General features: G+C 37.3%; 1 protein-coding gene across 1 annotated transcript in view; it reads right to left on the reverse strand.

Moving 5' to 3' along the window:
- SNX14 (sorting nexin 14) overlaps positions 1 to 24,419 on the reverse strand; it is a 55,699-nt gene extending 31,280 nt beyond the window's left edge. The window contains exons 1-13 of the mRNA XM_010297183.1: positions 24,303 to 24,419; positions 23,386 to 23,462; positions 23,195 to 23,273; positions 15,746 to 15,789; positions 10,484 to 10,571; positions 6,468 to 6,552; positions 4,070 to 4,226; positions 3,699 to 3,774; positions 2,808 to 2,852; positions 2,631 to 2,711; positions 2,387 to 2,501; positions 342 to 497; positions 1 to 69 (exon numbers count right to left, since the gene is read on the reverse strand). The exon at positions 1 to 69 is cut by the window's left edge and continues 62 nt beyond it. Coding sequence (XP_010295485.1) covers positions 1 to 69; positions 342 to 497; positions 2,387 to 2,501; positions 2,631 to 2,711; positions 2,808 to 2,852; positions 3,699 to 3,774; positions 4,070 to 4,226; positions 6,468 to 6,552; positions 10,484 to 10,571; positions 15,746 to 15,789; positions 23,195 to 23,273; positions 23,386 to 23,462; positions 24,303 to 24,407 — 1,177 coding nt within the window. The 5' untranslated portion in view covers positions 24,408 to 24,419. The remainder of the gene's footprint in view (positions 70 to 341; positions 498 to 2,386; positions 2,502 to 2,630; positions 2,712 to 2,807; positions 2,853 to 3,698; positions 3,775 to 4,069; positions 4,227 to 6,467; positions 6,553 to 10,483; positions 10,572 to 15,745; positions 15,790 to 23,194; positions 23,274 to 23,385; positions 23,463 to 24,302) is intronic.
- Between the last annotated feature and the right edge of the window lie 60 nt (positions 24,420 to 24,479).

The following is a 24,479-nucleotide window of genomic DNA, read 5'->3' on the forward strand; positions in this document are numbered from 1 at the left end:
GCTCATAAGCTTCAAAAAGACACCTCATAGTTTGAAGTTTCACAACATCCATATATGGACCTTCAGCAACTATAAAAAAATATAAATATAGGCATAACAAGTTTGGGTTTTTTCCCTGGTCTGAGTTTGTGATTATTTTGCAAGTAACTGCAAGTCTGACAAATAAAAAATAGAAATAAACTGACAAAACAAGGCTTAAGCACAATACAGCAAGGAGGTAACAATCTTTAAAACAATGACAAAAGTAAAGATTGATCATGCTTAGATGAGTTAGTCTTCACTTTATTACAGAATGCTGTTTAAATTCCAGTGGAAATTATTCCTTTAAAATTCAAACTTACTTCTTTGAATCTCTTCCACAATAAAAGGGTCAAATCTAATTTTGTCAATGCTTTCATCCAAACAGTAAGTTTTGTAAATTTTCTGGACTTCCTCATGAAGAGACACCTTTTCAGTATCTGATAGTTCTGGTCGTAAAATTCGGTCATTGAATTCCTCTGAGAAGTAAAGGAAAGAAAATGCATTTTTGATCAACTCAGCAAACAAACACGAACTTGAAGCAACCTATAACATCAAGTAATTTTCCAGCAGATATAGTAATTCATAAAACTTAAAATGAATAGAAATAGAAGATCTCAAAATATCAGGTAGTAAGGTTGCTGCCTTTGTATTAACTATAATTCAGATTTGTTTATAGAATTATTACTAAAAATATTGCAATTACCACTAATTATTCCTTATCACAGTAAAGATAAATCCATGAAGTTCCTCCTGGCAGAAGGAGGATATTTTTTCTTCCTAAATTACCAAACTGTCAATGGTAGTTTTCCTTTATCATGATTTCCAATTCATGCTGAACACACACAGAGCCCCGACAGTCCTTTATACTAGCCATGTACCTATTCTGCTGCTATTTCATTCCTAAGACCCAACCCATCATAGTATTTTCAATATCTTTAATATCAGACTAACTTGAGAATTAATTTCCCCATACAAAATAAAATTCTATTCAGCACAATTATTGTGCAATCCTACTTCATTTATTGTCTCATCCTGTTAATAGCATGACTACTGGCCAGAAAGAAGGAAAAATAAGGTAGCGTTTGATTCATTTTTTAAATAGACAAAAACAAACTTCTTTAGAGGGAATCTACCAAGACCCTTCTGGGTTTTGGGGTTTATTTTTTTCAGTAAGTGCTTCCCATCCAAAAAATTTCTATCAAGTAAAGAACCAAGTAGACAGTTTGGGATAGCATAACTTGAGACACCTAAATCTCAATCTTTGTTTTATAAGCAGACTTGCCACCTATGAGAATGCAAGAGAAGTTTAGAAGGAAGAAAATGCTAAGGTTTACCCAGAAAAAATGCCGATCATGGGCAATAGCCACAGTTTGAGTAACCTTCCTCCTAGAGGAAGGCTCTAGAGAACTCTAGAAGGGTCAGCTTAGAACCTTCTGCAGGTATCACCAGCACTGAGTAAGTAATCACTTGGGGTTTTTTGGTGAGAAGAGTTTTTCCTGACAAAAAGTGAACATATTTGAAGTGATTATGAGCACGTAAGAAGCTGCATGCGCAGAGTTTATTTATACTTCTCTTATTTAATGATTAATGATTTCTGCAGTATTTCATGAGATAAAGTAAGTCTGTCTAACTTAATTTCACATCTTCCTGATGTATGTATGGGCTTGCGATATGAAGACACACCCATTATTTGCTATGCAACATGAAAATACTTGTTTACTAAAAAAACCCCAGAAAACAAAAAATACTATTCTTTTGGTAAGCCAGTAATTCACTACTAGTTGACCAAAAAACTTGAAACAAACCACTCTGACTTACAGAAACTTCACAGAAAACCTTATAACTGGAAAACAGAAGGCTTTTCAAACACTCCTGTAATGGTAAAATCAAATGCACACTTCATAACCAAGGTACAGGTTACTAAATAAAGTTTTCAACATCTTTAATCTTCCTGTTATGTTTCTGTTCTTTAGAGAAATCAGAATTTTAGAGCTAAAGAACATGAGAAGCTTTTCATGATGAACAGCTCATTTTAGAAATACTTAGTAACCACATATTTTAAAAAGGCAGCTTTACTTTGTATCAGTGGCCAGAACTTTTTCTTATAAGAATATTCTATTTTAAAATATACAACCTTTATCAATAAACAGAAATAAAATGAAGACCTACAGTCCATGCCAACATTAACATTGCCAAGATTAGCACTCAAAAATCAGGACATATTAAAGTAAGCGAACATGATCCTGAAAAGTAATCTCTTGCTTAACAATGCTACCTAGTTCCAGGTCTAAATAGTCACTTCAACATGCAAATGTTTAAAGCTTTTAAAGATCAAACACACCTCAGCACACGTATGCAATCTTACCTACAGTCAGGCAGAACTGCAGCACATGGACTGCCCCTTCCTGTTTCAGGAAGTTCATAAACCGAAATAAAAGGTCTTGCTGATCTCTGATCTCCTTTAGCTCCAGTTTCAGGACCTTAGTAGGTTAAAAATGCAGTCAGCCAATTTTCAAACTTATAATGCAAGGAGTTGTAGAACAAAAGCAACAGGTAAAGTAAAACACTTGTTCAAAGCAGGAAAGGAAATAAATGTTGCCTTGGCTTACAGACGGTTTTTTATTTCTTGGCTCTGCAAATTTCTGAAGGAATGGAACCAATGAAGAAGTAGGTTCAGTTGCTTTCTCAGGCTGTAGAAAAAAAATAAAATGACAAGAGACAGTCGGGTGAGAAAGCTTCCTTAATAGGTGAACAAATTACTACTTTTTAATTTTGTCAGTACTCACTGGACTATCATCAATGAAGATCAGCAGCAAATGGTTGACAGTGTCCTGCAGGAAAACACAATACAAAATTATGTTAAAGAAATCAACAAATTAGATTAAAATCATTTCACTACTATGTTATGCCCAAGTTTAAACCTGTGAATGCTTTAAGAAAACCCAAAGCCTGGCAACACATGTTTGAGAATTAACCTTCAAACGGTCTCTTCAAGTATTTAAAAGTCAGGGAATTTCTGAAGAGACCTACAGAGAAACATGCTTTACCCAATGAAGCAAAGATCTACAAAGTATTTTTACTGTTAGTGCAGATCTAATGAACTACTAATACTTCCACAGCTACAGTACTTTCTGCTTGCAGCTAGGTGACACCTTCATAAGTATTGCAGTTTTGCCTATTAAAATACATGCATAAAAAACCAAAAAATGTCAGTATTCCACCTTTAGAAATAAATGCGCTCTTATTTGCAGAATTAAGGACAAAAGAACTGATTTCAATACAGCTGCAAAAAAGGCTGGTCTACTTAGACTGCTAAGAAGATATATACAGCTAGAGCTCAAGTAATTGAGCCCTTATTTAAATGTAGCTATAGCAATTTGACCATGCTTATACTAGCACAGCATTCTCCCATTTGACAGGAATTGTAGTCCTTCATGAAAAATACATTCTTAAGAGATCATGCCAATAGTGTATTTTAGCCAGTTTAGTCAGATAAGCACTCAAAGTGGTTACAATGAACAAACAAAAACACTGCCCACAAGATTTCTTTTTCTTTTACACAGTCAAAATGCACAGCAAGTCAGTCATTGTGTGTCATTTGCTTTACCACAACATACTTAGTAGGAAAAGAGTAACACTGAATAAATTAAGATTATTCCTGTGCTCCAAAGTCTTACAGGATCTGCTAAGAAATCCATTGAGGGAAGGAAAACAGAACCAGGCAGAATCTCTCTTATCAGAAGAGCCAGGGATCTGAAAAGAAAGAAAGAAAAAAAAAAAGAAAAAAATCAGAACCAATACTAGATTACATAATTTTCTAAGTGAAGTTTCCAATGCCATTATATTTTACTGGGAAATACTTCAGTATTTAATAATACCTTAAGCTTGCTAGAATATTTTAAAGACCAATCAAAAAAACTCATGAGCAAAGGGCTAAGATGACAGAATAAGGAGAATTACTTTGAAGTTCATTCTTTCACTCTCCAAAATTATTATACTACATAGTATGCAGATACTTTAAAGAATAAACTCTAAAAAAATTCTATACCTGCATTCTGTTGACTTTGGGGGTAAAATATAAGGAAAAAGAAGTTCAGTAAGTTTTCTTAAGTAGTGAAGTTCATCTCTTCGGCTTCTTAAAGCAACATGGAGTTCTGGTCCATATTCTTCTAAAGCAGCTTGCTGTAAAAATTCTACATTTTTTACTGCAAGTAAAAAAACACACCCACCAGCATTACGAGTTGTTTCAGCTTTTTCTTATTGTGAAATAAGAAGCGATTGCTTTTCATTTGAGCTCAAAAGTTAGTACTTTTAGTACATACACAACTGCCAAAGGGAAACAATGTTGAAACTTTACAAAAGAACCTTGGCTTAGACTCTGAAGCCTGGCTATGTAAAAATAAAAATTCACATTGAAATAAGAATTCCTTCACCAAACAAATGCTGTTTGCATAATTCACAGAATGTTTTCTCATTTAGAATTATTGATGAACTCAACATTGATTCTTCTAAAAAAATCCATTCTCCATTGCCCAAAGTCTGCCTCTACTCGCTCTTTTCCTGACCTCCTTCATGGTCTCCCATTTATTTGGCTTCTACCTATTGACTTGCCTACAATGCAATTTGAAATCAACGTAAATGTAAGCTTTTATTCAATCCTGTTATATCTGTTTCCTGCTTAGAACACTTAGCAACAGATGTGAAAGAACATATACTTTAAACACAGCATCAATCAAACCAAAACCAGCATGGGGATCTGCAAGAGTGCTGCCTCTTGTAAGTAGCTGTATGAAGTTTAAAGAATACCTGCTTTATCAGTTAAAAATTATACACATTAATTAGAAGCAACAATGTTATATTCCTTCAAATCACTTCAAAGGCAAGAACTGAGCTGTAATAAATGACACCTAGCTGCACTTAGCAATCCGGCACAGCCGCATGCCAAGAACCACACTAGGCACAGGTCAGGTACGTAATACATACCTGTTGTCTTGAAGGTTAAAGCTCGTTTCCAGCACATTGAGTTTAGTACAGAAGCCACCTAGCTTGTTCTTCACAACCAAGAACTACAAGTGGTATGAGCCAATATGGGGAATGCAGGAATGTACCTTGCCTGATACATCTGCCTAGTTGGTGTCACTAAAAGGAGAGGAGGAATGCACTCTCTGGCAAGGACAGGTAACGAATCATAGAGGTGTCTGTGCAAATAGTGAGGAATTACTAAGAGACGTAAGGGTAAGAAAAGTAGGAAAAAAGGAAATGCCCCCTAAAGCAATCATCTGAAAAAGGATATAGAAAATAAACAAACAGAAAAGGCTAGGCTCAACTAGCAACCAAAGCAATGCCTGAAAGCAACCACCTATTACAGTGGCTGGTTTAGCAACATTTACTAGAAGGCATTACTAAAAGTTATTTTCAGCTCAGGAAATGAGTCTTTTCCTTTAAAAAACTGAAGAAAATAGCTATATTTTCAGTGCATACATTTAAAATAAAGTTCTTTCCTGCTAAAGAAAAGTGTTTCCAACTCCTCAGTAGAAATCAAAGGAAATATGAAATTTGGCATAAACAGCACCACAAGATAATCTAGTATCTTGAAATTGTTGTTGCACCATGAAAAACATCTAGTGTGATCACACTATATCTTATTATTCACTACCCACTACTCACAGGACCAATGCCATATATTTATGGATATCAGGCAGATGTTTTGAGAGAAGGGAGGAAAGTTCATGACTCCAGTGAAAGTAAACATCTATGCATAAAAGTTGAATGAAACCACATTTAGTAGATAGAGCATTGTCGAACACAGCTAGTGAAAAATAGAGGTAACTATTTTCCATCAGTAAGTGTTCTATCTTCCAAATATTACTTCAATGTGCAGTTTTAATATAATTTTTACATTAGCCTTGTGAAGATATTCTTATTTGGATAATAATTAAATATGCTACTGCTCAAAGTCTCTCCATGGCTTATAAGCATAAACCTTATTTTCAGCATATTGAACGACTCCACTAACTGCTCATGTTAGAGTGCAGATGCGAAATCATTCTAGCTGTAAGAGTTACAGTTACAGTAGAGTGCATGGACATGCAAATCCTTTCATTTATAATTGCTTATCTCGAATACAGAGGAAAAAACTTCAAGAAGAATTACTAGATGATCTTGATTGCTCTGAGCAGACAAAAAACACATTCTTGTTTACCATACAAAGAAAGAAATTTAGTATTTTAAATGTGGGGAAATGAAAATCAAAATGAAGAGATTATTTGTACTGTAACTTTTTCCCTATTTGTCTTTGCAACCTCCAGGAGAAAAATGCAAAAGAATGACTTTTTTTTTTTGAGTGACAGCAGTGGGGATGAAACATTTAGCAAATATAACAACAAACATGCAAAATGAAACATTTATGGTTGCCCTTTGAAACTGACAACATATTAAGTCTTTACCTTTCTGCCTGGCCTTGGCTATCACTTCGATGTGTTTCATTGCCGCCTTGAGCATTTTCTTTGTTACAACTGTTGGAATATCCACCTGAAGAATAGTTTTAAAATAAAAACAGAATTGTTCTAGTTTTTTTCCCAAAATTCGTTATACACAACAACTATCAAACATATTAATTTGCTTATATGTCCCCATTCTAACCATAAAATGAACACTTAAGAAACAATCCATGAATCCTCTAGGTGAACTGACAGTATGCTCATTCTTCTGGGCACAGCATACAACATCATGTAGAACTAAATGCCATAAACAATACTGTTAACACATTTATTGTCAACTTATTCCCATTATGATTCTTCCATTGCAATAATTATAGTAATACAACTTCATTTGCAAGTCACAGCTTATGACACCTAGTTCTACATGAAGATTTGACCACCAAAAAAAAAGCAAGTTAACTATGCTCTGCTTCTAATACTTGTGTGCCTTAACCCTCAACAATCATGTTCACAACTACTAAAAGCAAAGCAAAAGCCTCCTCTATATGTGTATGCAGAAAATGTCCCAGCTCAGGTGATGGCAGAACCAAAAGAAAATTTGAGTTACTGAGTCAAGATGACCATTAATGCCAACAATGGTATCACATGCTCCTGCTCACAGGTCAAATGCTCCAGACCCAGCTACCTTGCTGGCCCCTTCATTGAACTTGCTCCACTCTATCAATGTCTCTCTTGTAATGGGGAGCCCAAAACTAGATGCAGTATATCCTAGATGCCATCTGAAGAGCACCAAGTAAAGGTAGATAATCACTTTCCTTGATCAATTGGCTTTGCTCCTGTTAATACAGCCCAGGATACTGTTGGCCACCTTTGCTGCCAGTACACACCGCTGGCTCACACTTGGCTTACTGTCTACCATGAGGCCAGGTCCTTTGCAGCAGAGCTTCTTTCCACAGCCAGTTAGTGCCCAGCCTGTACAGTTTCAAGGGATTCTTCTTCATCAGCTGCAGTAGGTTCCACAGAAACTTATCTAGAAACTGATTTAAACTTTGCATGCCCTTCCTTTATTTTAAGGAAGAACAAAAGACATCTCAGAAGCAGAAACATGCAGTTGCAAATGTTCAAAATGTAAGACTTCTGAACATATTTTTTTCCTAATAGAGTTTGTCCCTCCTCAACACTAAGTCAAGTAAAGACCTTAAGTAATGAAACAGAAGCTTGAAAGTTCTTCTTGCCAGACAAGGAAAGAAAAAGTGTAATTGCAAAGGCCAGAGCTGGGAGAAAAGTTGTTTTTCAATTCATTCGACCAAGGAGAATAGCATGTATTCCTGCACATTCCCCTGTAATATTTGAGGTGCACAGATATGACCTGACCTGGACAACCCAAATAAGCTAGTACAACTGACTCGAACTCTAGAACTACCTAGAGGTAACTAACTAAATTGAGGTCAACTCCTATATATAAGCAAGAAGTAGGAGCTTCTGCTCATCAGTGAAAAACCCTGTCCTTTGGAAATCAGGTTTCAACAGAAACTTCAATAAATCAAGAGTTTCCTATGGAACAGAGGGATAGGGGAGTGTTGATTCCTGCAGAGGTAAGTCAAAGAGTACAGCAAGCAAATTGTTATCATCATTGTAGTAGACACTATTGACTTTTGAGAAAAATTTCAACCAAATGCAGGGCTATCTACACCACACTGTACACAGGGAAACTCTTCATTTTCCCTTCAAAATCCATAACCAACCCAGAAATGGCCACAACAAGGAAAATCCACATAAAAAAAATATATATACTTAAGACCTGACTGGCCTGAAGTGCTTGTTACTTTGTTCAACAACCATGCCTCAAAAAATCCACCTAGGCAGCCTTAAACAGAAAACAAAGCAATTTTTTTCACTGAAGCAATTGATAATTTTAAGTCTTAATTCAAAAGTAGAAGTTGTTTTGGCAAAAAAGTATAAAGATATAACCTAAAAAAACCAGAAAAAAGTCTGGTTTTTCTTATACATAGTAGTTCCTGAATTTAAAAATGTTATTTCTACTAACTACAACTGTTGCTTTTTAATAATAAATCCAAATCAAAGTACAGCTGTTTGGCAAAGGTATTTTATTTCGCAATCAGTGATGAATTTCTCCTCAAATGAGGTTATAAAGGACACTATCAGAACTGAAAGGCTATAAAACATTCTGTCATAACCCTTTTCAGCTAACTACTGAAGCTTTAAACTAGGATTCCTAAAATGACAAAAAGTTGGTATTTTATTTGCAGCTTCCATATCAACTCTGATTTCTACGTACAACATTTTCAGCAGTATATGCATCGTAGCTACTAGTCCAGGCTGTCTGAATCTGTATGTGGGTGTGTGCACACACAGAAACACTTGTCCAGCAGGAAAAAAAAAAGTATGAGCTGAAAAAATACCATAGCATGAGACACCATGCTCCCCTGCAGCACTGAGCAGGCCAACTTTCAATTTTGTTCCAAAACACAAAGTTATTATGAGTATCTTTTTGCCTGAGATATCTGTACCACTTCACACAAAGACAAAATAAATTACATTAGTCTGTAGGATGGATACAAATAAACCTAAACATTTGTAGAGAGAAATGCATTTCTATGATGGCCTTTATTTTCTAGTTCCCCTGACAGTACTTGCACACGTCCTGAGTTTTCATTGCACATACTGTCTACCCAGATACATAGAATTGAATGTATTACATTTACTTCATTACTGTCAAAGGCAGATATGGTAAATTAATACTCAACTTAAAGACGCTAGAGCTGATCTGAGCTAACACGATTAATACCTTATTATAAGATCAACAGAGGAGACATCATCATTTTCTGGATCAACAATGGATCTACGAACAATGCAAACACACACCTGCATGGATTGCAACTCCAAATTAAATTTTAAGACCTTGCTCTAGATTTTCACTTTGAAATATTTACTCCACTTTCACACCTCCATATAATGCCTGTGCTACACAGACATTTCCTAATCTTCCCCCATGTTCACTTTAAAAAGCAACACACTTGAGTTAGAGTAAACAAGAAAGTCATCTGGATTTGATATATAACAAGGACAGAATCAGGCTGTTGATCAGTCATGACAGAGTACACATACAACTTGTAGCTTGGGAAATATTGCTGTTACTAAGGAGGGGAAAAAAAAGACACACATTTATGCTAGTTGCTCCAACAGAGGGGCCAGCACTGAGTAAATCTGGAAACTGAGTTAGCAACTCTTCCTGCTTAGGAGAGCCGGAAATTTAGAAGCAGCTCCTGTCAAACAGGCTTGAAGCACTTTATCAGAAAACAGACTATACGTGCTAATGTATTAAACACAGTGAATAAAAAAATTTGAATCTTTAGTCTTCAGAATGTTTCTTAAGAACTACATTAATAAGAACCATACGTGTATTAATTCTTACAGTAAGCTATTCACTTAATGACCATCTATTCTTTATAGACAATGTAAGGACCTTGTCTGCATTTAAAGAAGTTAAGCACGCAGAAGCTAGAAGACAGGTACATTGCTAACCATTTTCTAATAGTTCTTCTTCAATAATTCTCAAAATTGTTTTCACTTGATTAAGTCACTAAAAGACAGCTAAAAGATCATCCCTAGGTTTTAATAATGCTTTACTGGTGTAAAAAAATAAATCCATTTGCAAGAATCAGAGTGTCTTGAGTCACAAGGGACCTTCAAAGATCAACTAGTCCAATCCCCTGCCGTGGGCAGGGACAGCTTTCACTAGATCAGGTTGCCCAAAGCCGTGTCCAACCTCATGTTGAACACTTCCAATGATGAATCTTCAAAGATGGTCTATAACCAGGAATAGGGTAAGCTCCAGAAGGAGGGAACAGAGAACAAAGAGGAAACTTAGATGGAAACTGCCTATACTCTCTGTAAGACCGACTTTGGAACTGCCATTTAAAAAAAATTAAAGTCACTACAGATGGATATCAGTTATTTCTGATGGAAAAAACAGTGTTAACACCTTTAAGTCACCTTACCTTGTGAATTCTCCGAACTAATACAGATGCAAAAAAACGCAGTGTGCCTCTCAGTTCATCCACTGAGGATTCATCATCAGTTATATTTCTGCAGTGTTGTAAAGCATGTCATGTAAGAAAACAGAATAAAATACATTTATATTAATCCAACCACAATACATTGTCATTACTAAAAGCTGAAATAAGAACATTCAACACTGACACTTCAACTGGTGTTAATTGAAATGAAAGCTACCAAGTGTGGGCAGAGAGTAAGCAGTTGTCTATTCCAGTAAAATACCCAGCATTCCCTCTGTGTTTGTGCACACAACACTGGCTTAAGAAATATGTCAGTAAATTGGAATTATATACCACTTCCTGCTTTAATATGCTGTCTGTATGATTTTGAACAAGTAAAATCTAACTTAGTTTCCACAAATGTGAATGTTTCCTAGTTCAGTGGCATGATGTGAAACTGTATTAATATCAGCAAAGCCTTTGGAATAAGAGTACTGCAAGCACATACCACAGTCAAGCTAGTCAAAAATGTATTTTCTGTATTGCATACTACAAGATCTTCTACACTCCAAGTTATCAAAAAAATTTCTTCTGTTTTAGTTTTATAACTTGTAGTTTCTCAGGTAGCTTTTAATGAAGTAGGTTCAGCCCTTGTATTTCAGCTCAGCCTCTTACAACAGAAAACTTCCACAGGTATTTTTCAACAAGTTCTAAAACTTAGGTGCCGTTTAATATAATAATATTCTTTTTTAAATGTAAAATTTGGCCTATTTTTGGTCTAAACAGAGACTGCCATTTCCTAGAAGAGAAAAGCAAGCATAGCACAGGAAACCAAAAAATGACAGAACTTATTTAATTTATTTTTCTGAAAAGTTGATCTCCTTTTGACGCAGCATGAAACATGAAACCATCAATTACAAAGAAAACAAAACAAGAATCTTAACCTATAGTCACTTGGAACAGAATTGAAATTATTTAACATGGTTTCTGCTTGGAAATAAAGAAAGAAGAATTTTCACAGATTCCCAAATCACTCTATCACCTAAACTTATTTTCTGGCTTGCCACCTTCCATCTTCTGCAATAAAGGATGTTCAGTGAAAAATCATGGTAAAAATATTTAAAGTTGATTCAGGATGCAAAATATTTAATTCCATGTCTTTTTTGGGAAACTGAATGAAAATGGGAAATACACTAAGTCTTAGATGCAGAAACTGCAACGGAACTGAGTGGAAAAAGAGACCACAATAACTGCATTCCACAAAATGCAACAATAAGAATAAAAATCTACCAGCATTTAAGCATATACGGACAGTAGAGTATGACTAAAGGTGTTGGTAAAACTGCAATATAATAGCTGAGTAATGATACAATAAACTAAGTTGCACCCTGCTTTAGCTAATGCCCATATGTAAAAGCCATCACAGTTTTGGTAATAAATGAGTTTGCATATGTAGCAAATGCAAACATTACTTGCATTAATAAAAATCAGTACAGCATATTTAAAAATAAAAATTTTATTCCTGTAACATCATTTTACACTATTTAGCATTAGCAGCTGACTTTTTAAAGAAATGTTAGTCTGGGTTATATAGCATTCGAACATATGTTGAAGATGAACTGCTAGGTACTGGTGACCTGATGATCCAAGTATGCAACTAATTGCATGAAAACACACCTCAAAGAAAGCAGCCTGCCATAAGGAATACAACCATCCTCCAACAGCTACTCATACGCAGATAAGAATACTGCAGGGGAAGGTTTAGTTTGTTTTAAGATCAGCAGCTGATGTTTTGGAAGCAATATGGTTAGCAAATACCCACACTGTCAAAGGAAGCCAAGGGATTAGCAAACAAATTGTTTGACTGTATTCTAGTATTTGACAGACAACAAGATACATGAAGTAACTTGGACCTAGAAGTTGTTATTTTATTGACACTTGGATAACCAGTATCCTGGCTAATTCTACTTGGACATGACTTTATGCCACATACTTTCACAATACGCCATAGGTCTGCAGAGACTTAATCACAGGCGGACTGAAGACTGGCGAAAAAAACATCAAGAACCTGTAAAATCGCAAATCTCTAGTTATACAGTGGAAGGTCCAAATAACTTGCTTGGAAACGTTTTAAAAATTGGATGCATTTTTCCAGAATTTGAGGGAAAACTTAAACACAACTGTCAGTATAACAGAGAGATTTGCTAAACGAAAAAGGCTCAGTTTGTTAATTGTAAACAGTTACTGAGTCCAATTCCTCAAAAGAGATACACCCAATTGCTATTGCATGCAAAGTCTTATGGGATCTACTGATAAATGAAAACCATATGCAAATACTGAAGTGATTTTTTTTTCCCGTGTGTCAATTATTTTTATGAAATTTGGCCAACTCCTATAAAAAAAAGATGAAGAAAACAAGTTGCAAGTTGATAAAACTGTAAAGCTCTGGTTTGTAACTCAACAAAAATCCTGAATTTTTCTTGCATTACTTGCATTTAAAATAGAAGCAGCTCCATATATGAAAACATTGGTTTTAGTCACAAAATAAAAATATTTTCAGAGTAATGTATTACAAAACTGTAGTAATTAGTGGACTCTAATCTAATCTGGAGTTGCATTAGCTTCAGTGATCAAAAAGATTTAGTAATCATAGAGTGACTCATTCAAACTTTAAACTCTCCTATTTAAAATGAGGTTAGTATAAGCAAGATATTATATAGTTTTATTGTACAGCATAAACAATAGACTCAAACCAGTGTTTTTTAGCTCTACAAACTTGGATTACTTACAACTATGCTCTATTCTTCTCATATAGTTGAAAAAAATTCTTAAAGCAAAAATATTGAAACATAGCCAGTGTGAATACTTTGAAAAATACAGAACAAAAAACACATAGGTATAACTACCTATTTCAGTAGAGTTCATTGGATTTTAAGTACTAGTCTTCATTCCCCTAAACTGATCCAAGTTTAAGGATGTTTGCCTCTAAATTTTAACCTGCTAATAAAATATTACAAATTCTTACACAGTTTATTAATGAAACAAACAGAAAACACAGCTTTTCCCTGCTCATAGCACTTTATTTCCTGAGCAATAATTCTATGATTTTATTTTGCAAAATACATTTCTGGTAAGCATTACACTTCCTGGCCTTCCGAGCGAGATACATCATGTTACCTCCCTAATGTCCAGAGCATGCAAGGTGCTGCAAGACAGCATCAGCTTGCAGGGCACACACACACACAAAAAAAAAAAAGTGAGAGAGGTAGTTTCTGCACAAATTACATTCTCTTGAAAGGAGGGTAGCTAGCAAAAGGAATTATGCCCAGACTTTTCTGCAAGGGAAAGCAGCAAACTGTTTTACCAACCCAGTCTGGCAAGTCTGCTGGTGGTTACCCACGCTGCTAAATAAGGATAATCTGGATGCAAAGGCTTCTGATTTGGCTCTGCGAAGAATTATCCAGTCAGTGAGGTTTGTTAGCTCAAAAACAAACATTCATGAATGCAAGAGTCCTTTCTCCAGGGTGAGCTGAGCTATGCAAACAGTGTAGGTACACCTAAGTTGGAAAAGTCGGAACTAACATGCTCTACGAGACAGACCTCAAACGGCTGCACGTAGACACAGTTCAGGCCTTCCTGCACGGCTGTTGCTGGAAATGCAGGAAAAGCACAGAAACACCTGGATGTCAAGAGGGAATGAGACCAGATCTGACACTACTACTGTTAAGCTGAAAGCAGTAAGCCTTTCAGGATCAGGTCGTTTCCTGCAGAATTACTCAGATACCACTGCACTATAGCTCACTGAACTCCCAGCACCTCGGGTTCATGGAAAACTTGTTAGGTCTGATCAGCATGGTGCGAATTTATGGAGCTAGTTCAAGATCTGGAGGTGCAGCCATGTAAAACTAAAGGCAGAAACATCTCTACAGCTCACCAGAGGGCAAGATATAGCAGTCTAGGCTGGCTGGCTCCATACCAAGTGTATTTTGCACTGCACTTCTAGCTACGCATATTACTATTCTCGCCATACTATGTATTCCAGACTTCCACCGTCTTGGGTGTCAGATGTAAGTAACGTGGAATCCCAGTTTCCCTGTCAGTCCAAAGCAAAGACATTGAAGACACCTTCCAGCAGCAAAAAAAAAATCCTATCTCATTTCAAATTATGAAATAAAGAAGACAGTGCCCTTACATTTGTTACTTTATCAAACAGCTCAACGGAACGCACTCTAGTTTTCTGTATTTGAAAGTTAAAAACCTTGAGTGTTCCAACTTGATCATTCACAATACACGGTGCTAAAGCTCCCTCTGCTGTTTGCATAAGCAGTGAAGTTTTGTACTTCAATATATTCATCACACAAAGATAGATGTGAGACATGCAGATACCGGCCACAATTAAAAACCAATCAGGCAAAGAAGTCTGCCCAGAAAATTTGAGATCCTGGAGAGACAGAAAAAACCCAGCATAAAGAAAAAAAAACTGTGAATGTCTTTTAGCACAAAACTGAACCTTTCCATCCAATGAAGAAGTCACATTCAGAATTAAGGCAAAATGTTCTAACATTTTTAATTGATCATGCTGGCATTAATATATTTTTAGTATCTTCTTAAATACGCTGATGCACTACTTAATATGTAAACGTACAAGGCAAAAAAAACCCAACTAGCCAGTCTTATCTTTATACACTATCTTAAAGTTATTTACACAGTACTACTCTGTCCAGCTCAGCATAAGCACTCACAGCCTTAAAACTCAGCAGATCACCAGATGCTCTGCAAGAAGGTGGCCACAACATGTATTCAAAATACCTTTTCTATATTAAAGTGGAGTTTTAGTTTTTAAAAAACTGTAACGTGATTTTTTTTTTCTTTTTAAACCAATATTAAAGATCAGTATGCTTCTAATCTGGAAATAAATTTTGGGGGTGGAGGGTGGGGGGGTGTGAGTTTTTACAGAGGTTTTAATCAAGCCATATGTACTTCCAAGTAAGGAGTTACTAGAAAATTAACATATAAAAATTAATAACCTAGAAGTGTTTTTAGCATGAAACACAAATTTGAGAACCATCTCTATCATGTCTAAATTATTAAAAGATCTGTTCTACAATGCTAAGAGTCAATAAAATGATGAAACTGCAGCACTTAAAGTATGCTTTATATTTTACTAAAGAAACAGAAATGTTTATTTTCAGGTGACTATTTCTTAAACAGTTTGCCAAACATTTATGGTATTCAAAAATAATAACTTTCAGATAAAGCTCATACCTGTACCATGGATAAATAAAGTTTTCCAGCACCAACTCAAGCACCTGTGCAGAACAAAGACAACCACATTACAAAATAAACAATTTACCGTACAAACACAAACACCTTCCAAAACTCAGAGAGCATCATTCATACATCATAACACTTTAATGTCCAAATAAGTATGTTGCGATCCAACTGTGAGATCAATCATTTTGCACAATAATCAGTACTTTGGGCAAATAGCAACAAAGTGATGGCTTCATCACATATCAATGTGAACTGGCTGCCACTAGTACATCAACAATGTGAAGCACAGTGGCATGGCCACTCTGGAGGCGAACGCTATGAAAAATGTAATCGTACCTCAAACAGCCCTACCCTAATTTTTCAGGTCAGTCCCTGTTCTTTTCTGATGTAGTGTGGAGTCTCCCAGAGGCACAACTACCCATCCCTAGACTTACACCTCCATCCCTTTTCATCCAAACCTCCACCTCTTCCAACTCTCCCCCACCCTCCGAGTGGAACAGTTGATCCTGTATGCTCACCACTCAGAAAGCAGGCAAAAGAAGAATCCTAAGAAGGAATTTCTAAGAAAGCCATTCTCCTTTCTCCACATCCCTATGGTCCAGCCATCTCCTGGAGCCCCAACCAGAGCAATTCCCAAAGTTCTTGTCCTACATGTGTCCTCACGCCCTTCCCTCTCCTGTTCCTAGCCCCTGTATATCCCACCTGCATGGGTCTCTGTGGGAGAATCTTCTCAACCCTTTCCATCAAACCTGTTCCTCACAGGCAAGCCCATGGTTACCTTTTCCATGCCAGAAAACCTGGATTAATCAGGAAGAACCAGTGCTGTTGCAGCCATGTTACAGGCATGCCCTGGTTCAACTTGGCTTTCAACGCCACAGCAGGATGGGATGTCAATGGGCTGCCACCACCATATCCATAAGGTGTACTGCTAGCCAGACTGCAGCTTTGGCACCTCTCCTTACACCTACACAGAATTTTCAAGTAACTGCTACAGTCCTTGCACCATGATTAGCAAAAAGAAAACTTCTGAAGGGAAGGGGAAACGTCAGACAGTGCCAGGAAAAAGAAACATGAGGAAGGAGAAGGAAGGATGACATTTTCGTGAGATTTCTCTTCCTTCACTATAACCCCAAGATATACTCTGCACTACCCTCTCCTGTTGCAGCGTATCCCTCAGTTGGAATCACTGCTTTAGAGATCAGTTTGTGCTCAGCAGCATCAATGCTGATCAGGGTAGTAGGAGAGAATACATGTGTTGCTATGTGAGGCTGCTTTGCCACATTCTGTAGAAGGAAATGTTTTGCAAAAAAAGCCACTATATTCAAAGAAAAATGTAAAATCTGCTTGAAAGGAAAGTTGAATATAACAGCTGATATACAAGTGTAATTTATGAGAATAAGTATTACTCCTCTTACAAGATTTGCTGCTTCAGTCATTCACATTGTATGCGCTGCAAAATTCAAGACTTGCTAAATTTATACTCTTTAGGGCAGTACATGCCTCTGCTCTACTCATGATACTCATATAAGCACACTCAGTAAAATGCACACCACAGCCTTTTTAATTCCTCTCAACTCTTTAGACTTGAGCAGCTGATGAATACTCTTTTTCTGTCTTCACTACCAAGAATATCGCCTACTCAAATTTGATAAGATACTCTTTTGCAATTGTTTGACTTCAGTGATTTTCCTCCCTTTGTTTTAAAGGGTGAAGGAGAAATTTTGTTCCTTCACCCTCTGAGGGGATCTTTTCCACTTTGGGATAGCTTCAGATGTCTGTGTTGTGGACCACTGTATGGTCATCAGTGTCTTTCTCTTACCCCTACATGCTGTAGCAGGAATAGATCTTGACATTGCAATATGATCATGTGTTGATGACGGATGAGTAAGCTAAATGCAGTCATCATCATCCCTCCAAAATTTCTTATTTCCATTAAAAGAGGGTGGAACGGTGGGGGGAGGTGACAACAGATGCTTTACCTCCCAGGCCAGAAGAGATCAAGAAAGCCCAGAGAATCTTCTTTGGAATTTAATCTTCGGACAACAGGAGGGAGATCACATCCCCAGCTCCAGTCAGCAAACACAGACCATTGGCCTTAAAAGCAATAGATCAGACTACTCAAAACAATTTCCCTGAGGCCGTCCATAGCACTGCCAGTATATAAACAACCAATGTACTCCACAGAAATCTCAGTCTAGCAGGTATTGCATATTTTTGTTCATGCAGAGTTTCTAACAAAACAAACCTCTTTCAGGGTTCAAACCACAGACTCTTTCCAAAAAGTGTCTTTCAAAAGCAAAGGCCAGCAGAAAAATCCATACTGTGAATCCATCTGTTAAAGGATCCCCTTTCTTCCTCCCTCCACTTTTGCTATGCGCCTCCTCATCAAGAGCAATTACAGCAGACTGGCTTGTGCTTGGAGTGGAAAATGTACTGGGATAGCCTTCAAGCACAAGACAGTGTACTCAAAGGGAGTACAATGTATTCCTCTTGAAAGAGTTTTCTTTATCCATGACCACTACTCTGGAACTGAAAGCCTGTCCATCAGGCACATGTCGCTGAAATTTCAGTTCATCATATGCTAACATGTTGGCACACTCTTCACCTACAGTCCAGAGCCTTCTAAAGCTGCTAGAATTGTTTCCAACAGTGAGAGATCTCGTTCTTACTGCTAGATAAGCCAAATATGCATGGTTATGAGAATCATCTTCCTGTGGTTATTAAATCAGCAAGGAAAGATGCAAGACCTGATGACACATCCCACACTGGGTAAGGTCTCCTTGAGATTCATCCCATGTTTGTAGTAACTGACTTCCACTTGAACCACTTCACAGACTTGCCAGCGTTTCTCTTGCTATGTACCATGTCCACCACCACACTGTAAGGGCTTTATCGTAATGCTTCCACAGGACGATGCCACTAGCCACAGACCTAGAGGCAGCATGCACAGACAGACAACTAACTCAAAATACACTTAAAGTCCACATATCGCTGGTGCCGATATCAGAGATCAAGACACATTCTACTAGAACTCAAGTTCTCTATACGGCCTTTTTTAGGAAAAAATACCTTGACCCTGGACACACAGCAAGCAGTCCCTTATCTGCACACTTAGTAAACACATGGCATGGCAGAGGCAGTTATGTATGATGCTGCCTTGCACCGAGGCGCTGTACGGAAGCTAAGAGAGCACTACAGCATGAAATAATCCATACTGGAAAATACAAGCGCTCAAGGAATAATAGGCAATTGTCTGCCAGTAACTGGAGTTCAAGGCATACAGCCCGTACAGTTTTCTCATGAACCCTATGAGCCCTGAGACTGTATCAGTGTGATTCTGTAAGTCAGGAAAAAACCTGTCACATCACCCACTGCACTTTCATAAAGCACTAGGAAAGCAAGACGTGTACCCACTCCCATTCTAGCAACACCAACAATATTAGTTAAGCTCAACTGCTCACGCTACACACACAGGCCAACAGAGTGGATACTACATCTCAAAGAATGACAGCTAATGATAAGCTATTTCCTTTTCTGTAAAGTATTATTCTCTGGTTTTAAATGCAAACGATGAGTCATTTCATTTAAAGCCTACCTATTTTTCAAGCACTTTGCAAAATGACTGATTCTACTACGTGTGAGCAGTTTTGAACTGGAAAGAGATTACAAGTGTAAAACCAAATGCAGCAGGTAGCAATATAAGCAGCAGCTGAAGAAAAAAAAAAAAGAGAAATTATATTCTAGCATGCACTGCAACACTACAGGCTAGTCAGTTTACTGCTGCTGAGACAAGCTTTCTGTGGATTGCCATAGAACAGACCCCAGTTGTCAGGAGGAGGAACTGTAGAGCTGAGTGATGAATGATTCAATAACAGGTCAGAACTACCAGGCCAAATTAGATTGGAAAGGAGGAAGGATTTAATAAGTAAACCACAATGACAATTTGAAAAGTCTTAAAAGACAGTTCAACTACATAGCTGAGACCACTTCCTGAGGGTAGAACAAGCAATTCCCAATAAGAAAGCATGCAGGCCACTGGGCTGCTACAAGCGATCAGGACTGTCAAGCAGCATGTTCAGACAATAACTGATTTCTGGTCATGCATTTGTCCATTTCTCACTTTTAGGAAAAAGAAAAAAAGAGAGATAAAAATCTGTTCTTGTAATCAAGTCAAGAACCTGAGAACTTATGAATAAAGAAAAATTTACGAGATCACCAGACAGCATCTTGATCCACTAAAGCATTTCTTTCATGACGCTGATCAAGAGTAGCTGAACAGCTTTCCACAGATTTGACTTGCAACTGTCCCTCAAACAGCAAAAATGGAATTGTAGGAGTGAACTGAATAATAGAATCAAATTCTCCTTTATACAATCTGTAACACCTGAAATTATATACAACTTAAAACCAAACAACAGATATCACATCCTAGTTCAAAAAGAAAGAAAACATTGGGTAAACCAACATACAGCACAATGAATTGGAAACCAGAAACAAAATTTTATTTAGGTCACTGCACTATTTTTGCATGAGATACAGCCCAAGCTATCAAATATTGGTAGATGCATCGTTGAGGCAGTTTGGAGTTCAACTATAATAATAAACATAAATGAAGGGGGAAGGAAAGTCCAAGCACAGATTTTTCTTGTTCTTCTAAACCATGTACAGCATCCAGATAAACAAAACAAAGCTGCAAAAAATTAAGAATCTGTGAAGTGAGACAAACTGTCATCACAGTCCAAGAGAGAAAAATCCATACTTGTGAGACAAACTTGGATTTCTTCTTATTCGAGTGTGTATTAAATTATTCTGTAGACACTTGAAAACACAAGCTTAAGGACTATGCAACTGATTCAAATTAGAAACATTTGGAAATGAGGATGTTGCCAAAATTCTTCAACCTGCAAAGGAAGAACTAGAAAAATTAATCCAGAATAAAAAAAATCCCAGAATTATTCCAAGTATTTGAAGAATCTGCTTTTCAGAAGCAGGCTGCACGCCACACTCCTTTGGAATCTCATTAATCTTATTTCGGTTCTCATTGTATCAGCTTCCCTCTAATGTATGACTAACGCACAAAAGAAAGTAAGAGCAGTCTTGCCTTCCAACCCTAAGCAGGCTATCCAATTCCAGGAATGCATTACATGCTGCCTCCCCAGAGCAGATGATCAAGAGGAATATGGCATGGGCAGAACCCCTGCTACCCTTTTGACCAGTACTGAAGAGTTGCAATGGGGAATGATGCCATGAAATTCCTCATTCCCAATAGTATCCTACACAGGTGAAAACAGTGGCTCGAACAGACTGCTTGCTTGGGTCCATCAAAGATGATTACCCTGGCTCACTGCTCCAGGAAGGCACAGAACTCAGGTCTGGCACTTCCCTCTAGTTAAACACACAAAGAAAAGAAAGGAATAAGGAAGACAGCATATCACAGAATCATAGAATCACTAAGGTTGGAAAGGACCTTCAAGATCATCAAGTCCAACCATTAATCCAGCGCCACCATATCCCCTAAACCATGTCCTGAAGCACCACATCCACACGTTTTTTGAACGCTTCCAGAGATGGTGACTCCACCACCTCCCTGGGCAGCCTGTTCCAATGCTTGACCACTCTCTCAGTGAAGAAATTTTTCCTAATATTCAATCTAAACCTCCCCTGGCGCAACTTGAGGCCATTTCCTCTCGTCCTATCGCTAGTTACTTGGGAGAAGAGACCAACACCCACCTCACCACAACCTCCATTCAGGTAGTTGTTGGGAGCGGTAAGGTCTCCTCTCAGCCTCCTCTTCTCTAGACTGAACAACCCCAGTTCCCTCAGCCGCTCCTCATAAGACTTGTGCCCCAGATGCCTCACCAGCTTCGTTGCCCTCCTCTGGACACGCTCCAGCACCTCAGCATTCTTATTGTAGTGAGGGGCCCAAAAGTGATATGCATAGATATACAAAAGACAGGTCTATACTGCTAAATAAAGCAGGGCCAGGAACATGTCACTGAAGTAAAAAGAAACAGCAAAGAAAAGCCCACACCACTTTGGTAAAAGCAGAACTACAGCAACAGCAAGTAAATACAAAATGCCAATGTGTGGAAACATCTAAGATCAGTCTCAGAAGATAACTATGGTATCTACTTGCATCTCTTACGAATAACATACTAAAAGGACCTTTTTTAGCATTAAATTCCCTTTGAAGATACACCGGAAAATTTCCAGTTCTTCAGCATTTACTACATCCTTTGGTAAATTGTCACAGCTATTTGCTACCCAAAATTCTAAAAATATTACATGCATAGAAGCATTTATTTTACATCCCATTATTAAAACAAGACACTTCAACTATAAGCTTATTGAAATAATATTCAGCAATACTATTATTTTAATACACTTGAGACCAAACTTATTAGAAAAAATTAATAAAGTAATTTTAAAACAATAAATGTTTGTTTCTGAAATTGCAGAGAAAGTCATTACATTAAACCAAAGGAAGTCAACAGGTTGCCATCTCTGTTTTTTTAAAAGCATTCCTAAACTGTCCATCCCTCCCCTTCTCTCAAGGTTTTCATTCTTTTACTACTCTTGCTGAGGGCCATGCCCGGGACACCATCATGCACAGCTGAATTAAAGTGTTAGCTTACACCACAACTGCACACAGCTTTGACTTCATACACCATGTTGTTAAATTGCAAGAGCGCAATAACCTCCTCACTTGTGAGATGCCAGTTGTTCTTCCTCCTACCACAGAACTCCAAAGCTGGAATTCTGAATAAATGGAGATTACGCTAGGTAAGTGTTTGTGTGTTTTCCTAGCTTTGAAAAAGGACAAAAGATTTTATCAATTACCAAGGAAAAAAGCAAACCCAAAGAAACATAGCTCTTTAGATAGCTCTTCTCTTTCTAAAGAGAAGAGAGAAAAACAAAATTTCTGATTTGCAGTCTTATTAAAAACAGGTATTCATGCTATTCGTTTAATAAATCCACTGATTTATTTTTCTAGACAGATTTTGTTACAGCTGTGTCTGGTGATTTTAAATAGCTAGCATCACATTATCATCTTTATTACAGAAATTTTATAGGTGGAGCAAATCATCTCTTAACTTCCACTTGAACAAACTAAGCAGGCACAAATCCATAGCTTTTTGAGAATCAGACATGTTTTTCAGTCACTTAATTACAACTGTCCTTTCCTATATGCTTCCCAATTTACATATATGTTTCTTCTATGTTCTAGGCACACCACTACAAGAACAATCACACCTGCGTCAACAAGTAGGCCTCTCTGCTCCCAGCATATATTCTTTTGATTTGACTTTTACAGGAACGAGTTAGCACACGTGGGATGTACATCTGAACTATCTACTGAACCAGCAGTAATAGGTCGAAGAGATATGCAATAAAAACTTCATTAATTTCAAGGTACTAAAGAGATGAAGCAGCAGTTACCTCTGAGAGTGATGCATCAACCTTGGAAGGCACTTTCAGATCCAGCCATGGCTGATAGTTTTCCAAAAGCAAAGCAGGTCTGTAGGAGAGCATGGAAAAGTTGATTTAACAATATTTAATTAGAAGTTTCCTAGTGTTATGTGCAAAATTTAAGCAACACTAAGCTTACTGGTGCCACATATTTAATTTACCTGTGCCTCTTGCATTTGACCTTGCCACATACAGCACAACTGTGACCGTGGGGAAATAGCTCCGGCAATTCTAATTGCTAAGAAAAGATATTTAGACAAATTTACATTCTTCAAAATGATAAAGCTCTTAATATACTGCTACATTTGTGAATTTCTTTTTAGACTACACAGAGAACTGAACAGCATAAGGACAAAGTTGTTCTCCCAGCAGGAAAACATGATAGCATGGCATGGTATGAGCAGCAACTGAAGCAAACAGAAAAATCGCTTCCACTAAAACAAAGTTTGAGGAGACAGGTACACTTCCACATCTCCAATCACCTCCCCATACATCAGTTGGTGTAATAACAGAGCAGCTGGTTCCTCTACAGAACCCACCTTACTCATAGCCTTGAACTACTGTAACTGTAACATTTTTAGTCCTGTGAAATTCTCCGTTAAACCATTTTAAGTTAGAAAGCAGCAGTTTCCTTTGGGAATGTTTTTTTTTTCTTTGAATTTCAGTACCACTTAAAGCAGTTTCACTGCAATCAGCAAAGATGACTTAGCACTGGCTTGCCAAAGGAAGAGCATCTTTACAAAAGGAGGAACCTGAATACAAGAAAATACAACTACATAATTTCTCACCTACTTGCTACATGAATGCCAAAAGTGAGCAAAGTAGAAAATAACATCTGCAAACACTCCCAACAAGCAGCCTCATAGCCATAGATCTGATGGGACTATGCACAAATACATGAAGAACCTAAAGTCTTAATTATCACGTATTTGCTACAAAACATTCATCAGTCGGCAGATACAAACTGTATTGATGTGCAGTATTTCCAGAAGCCGACAGAATTACAGAAGACTTGCTACCCAATATCAATTCTTACCCAATTTAAAGAAAGTGCAAGAGTGTTAACAAACATATTTACCTTGGGTTTATATTTTATTGTAAAAAGAATATTAGGCAAGAGGGAATCCGGTCCTAACGAACAGTAGAAGGTGAAGACACCAGCCACGAATGACCAGAAGATCATTAAAATGTGAAGATACCTTATAAACAAACAGGAAGGAAATGTGACTGCATGACATGGTACCAGTGCTACGCT

This window comes from Phaethon lepturus, unplaced genomic scaffold (assembly GCF_000687285.1).
Source record: "Phaethon lepturus isolate BGI_N335 unplaced genomic scaffold, ASM68728v1 scaffold10861, whole genome shotgun sequence".
Lineage (NCBI taxonomy): Eukaryota > Metazoa > Chordata > Aves > Phaethontiformes > Phaethontidae > Phaethon > Phaethon lepturus.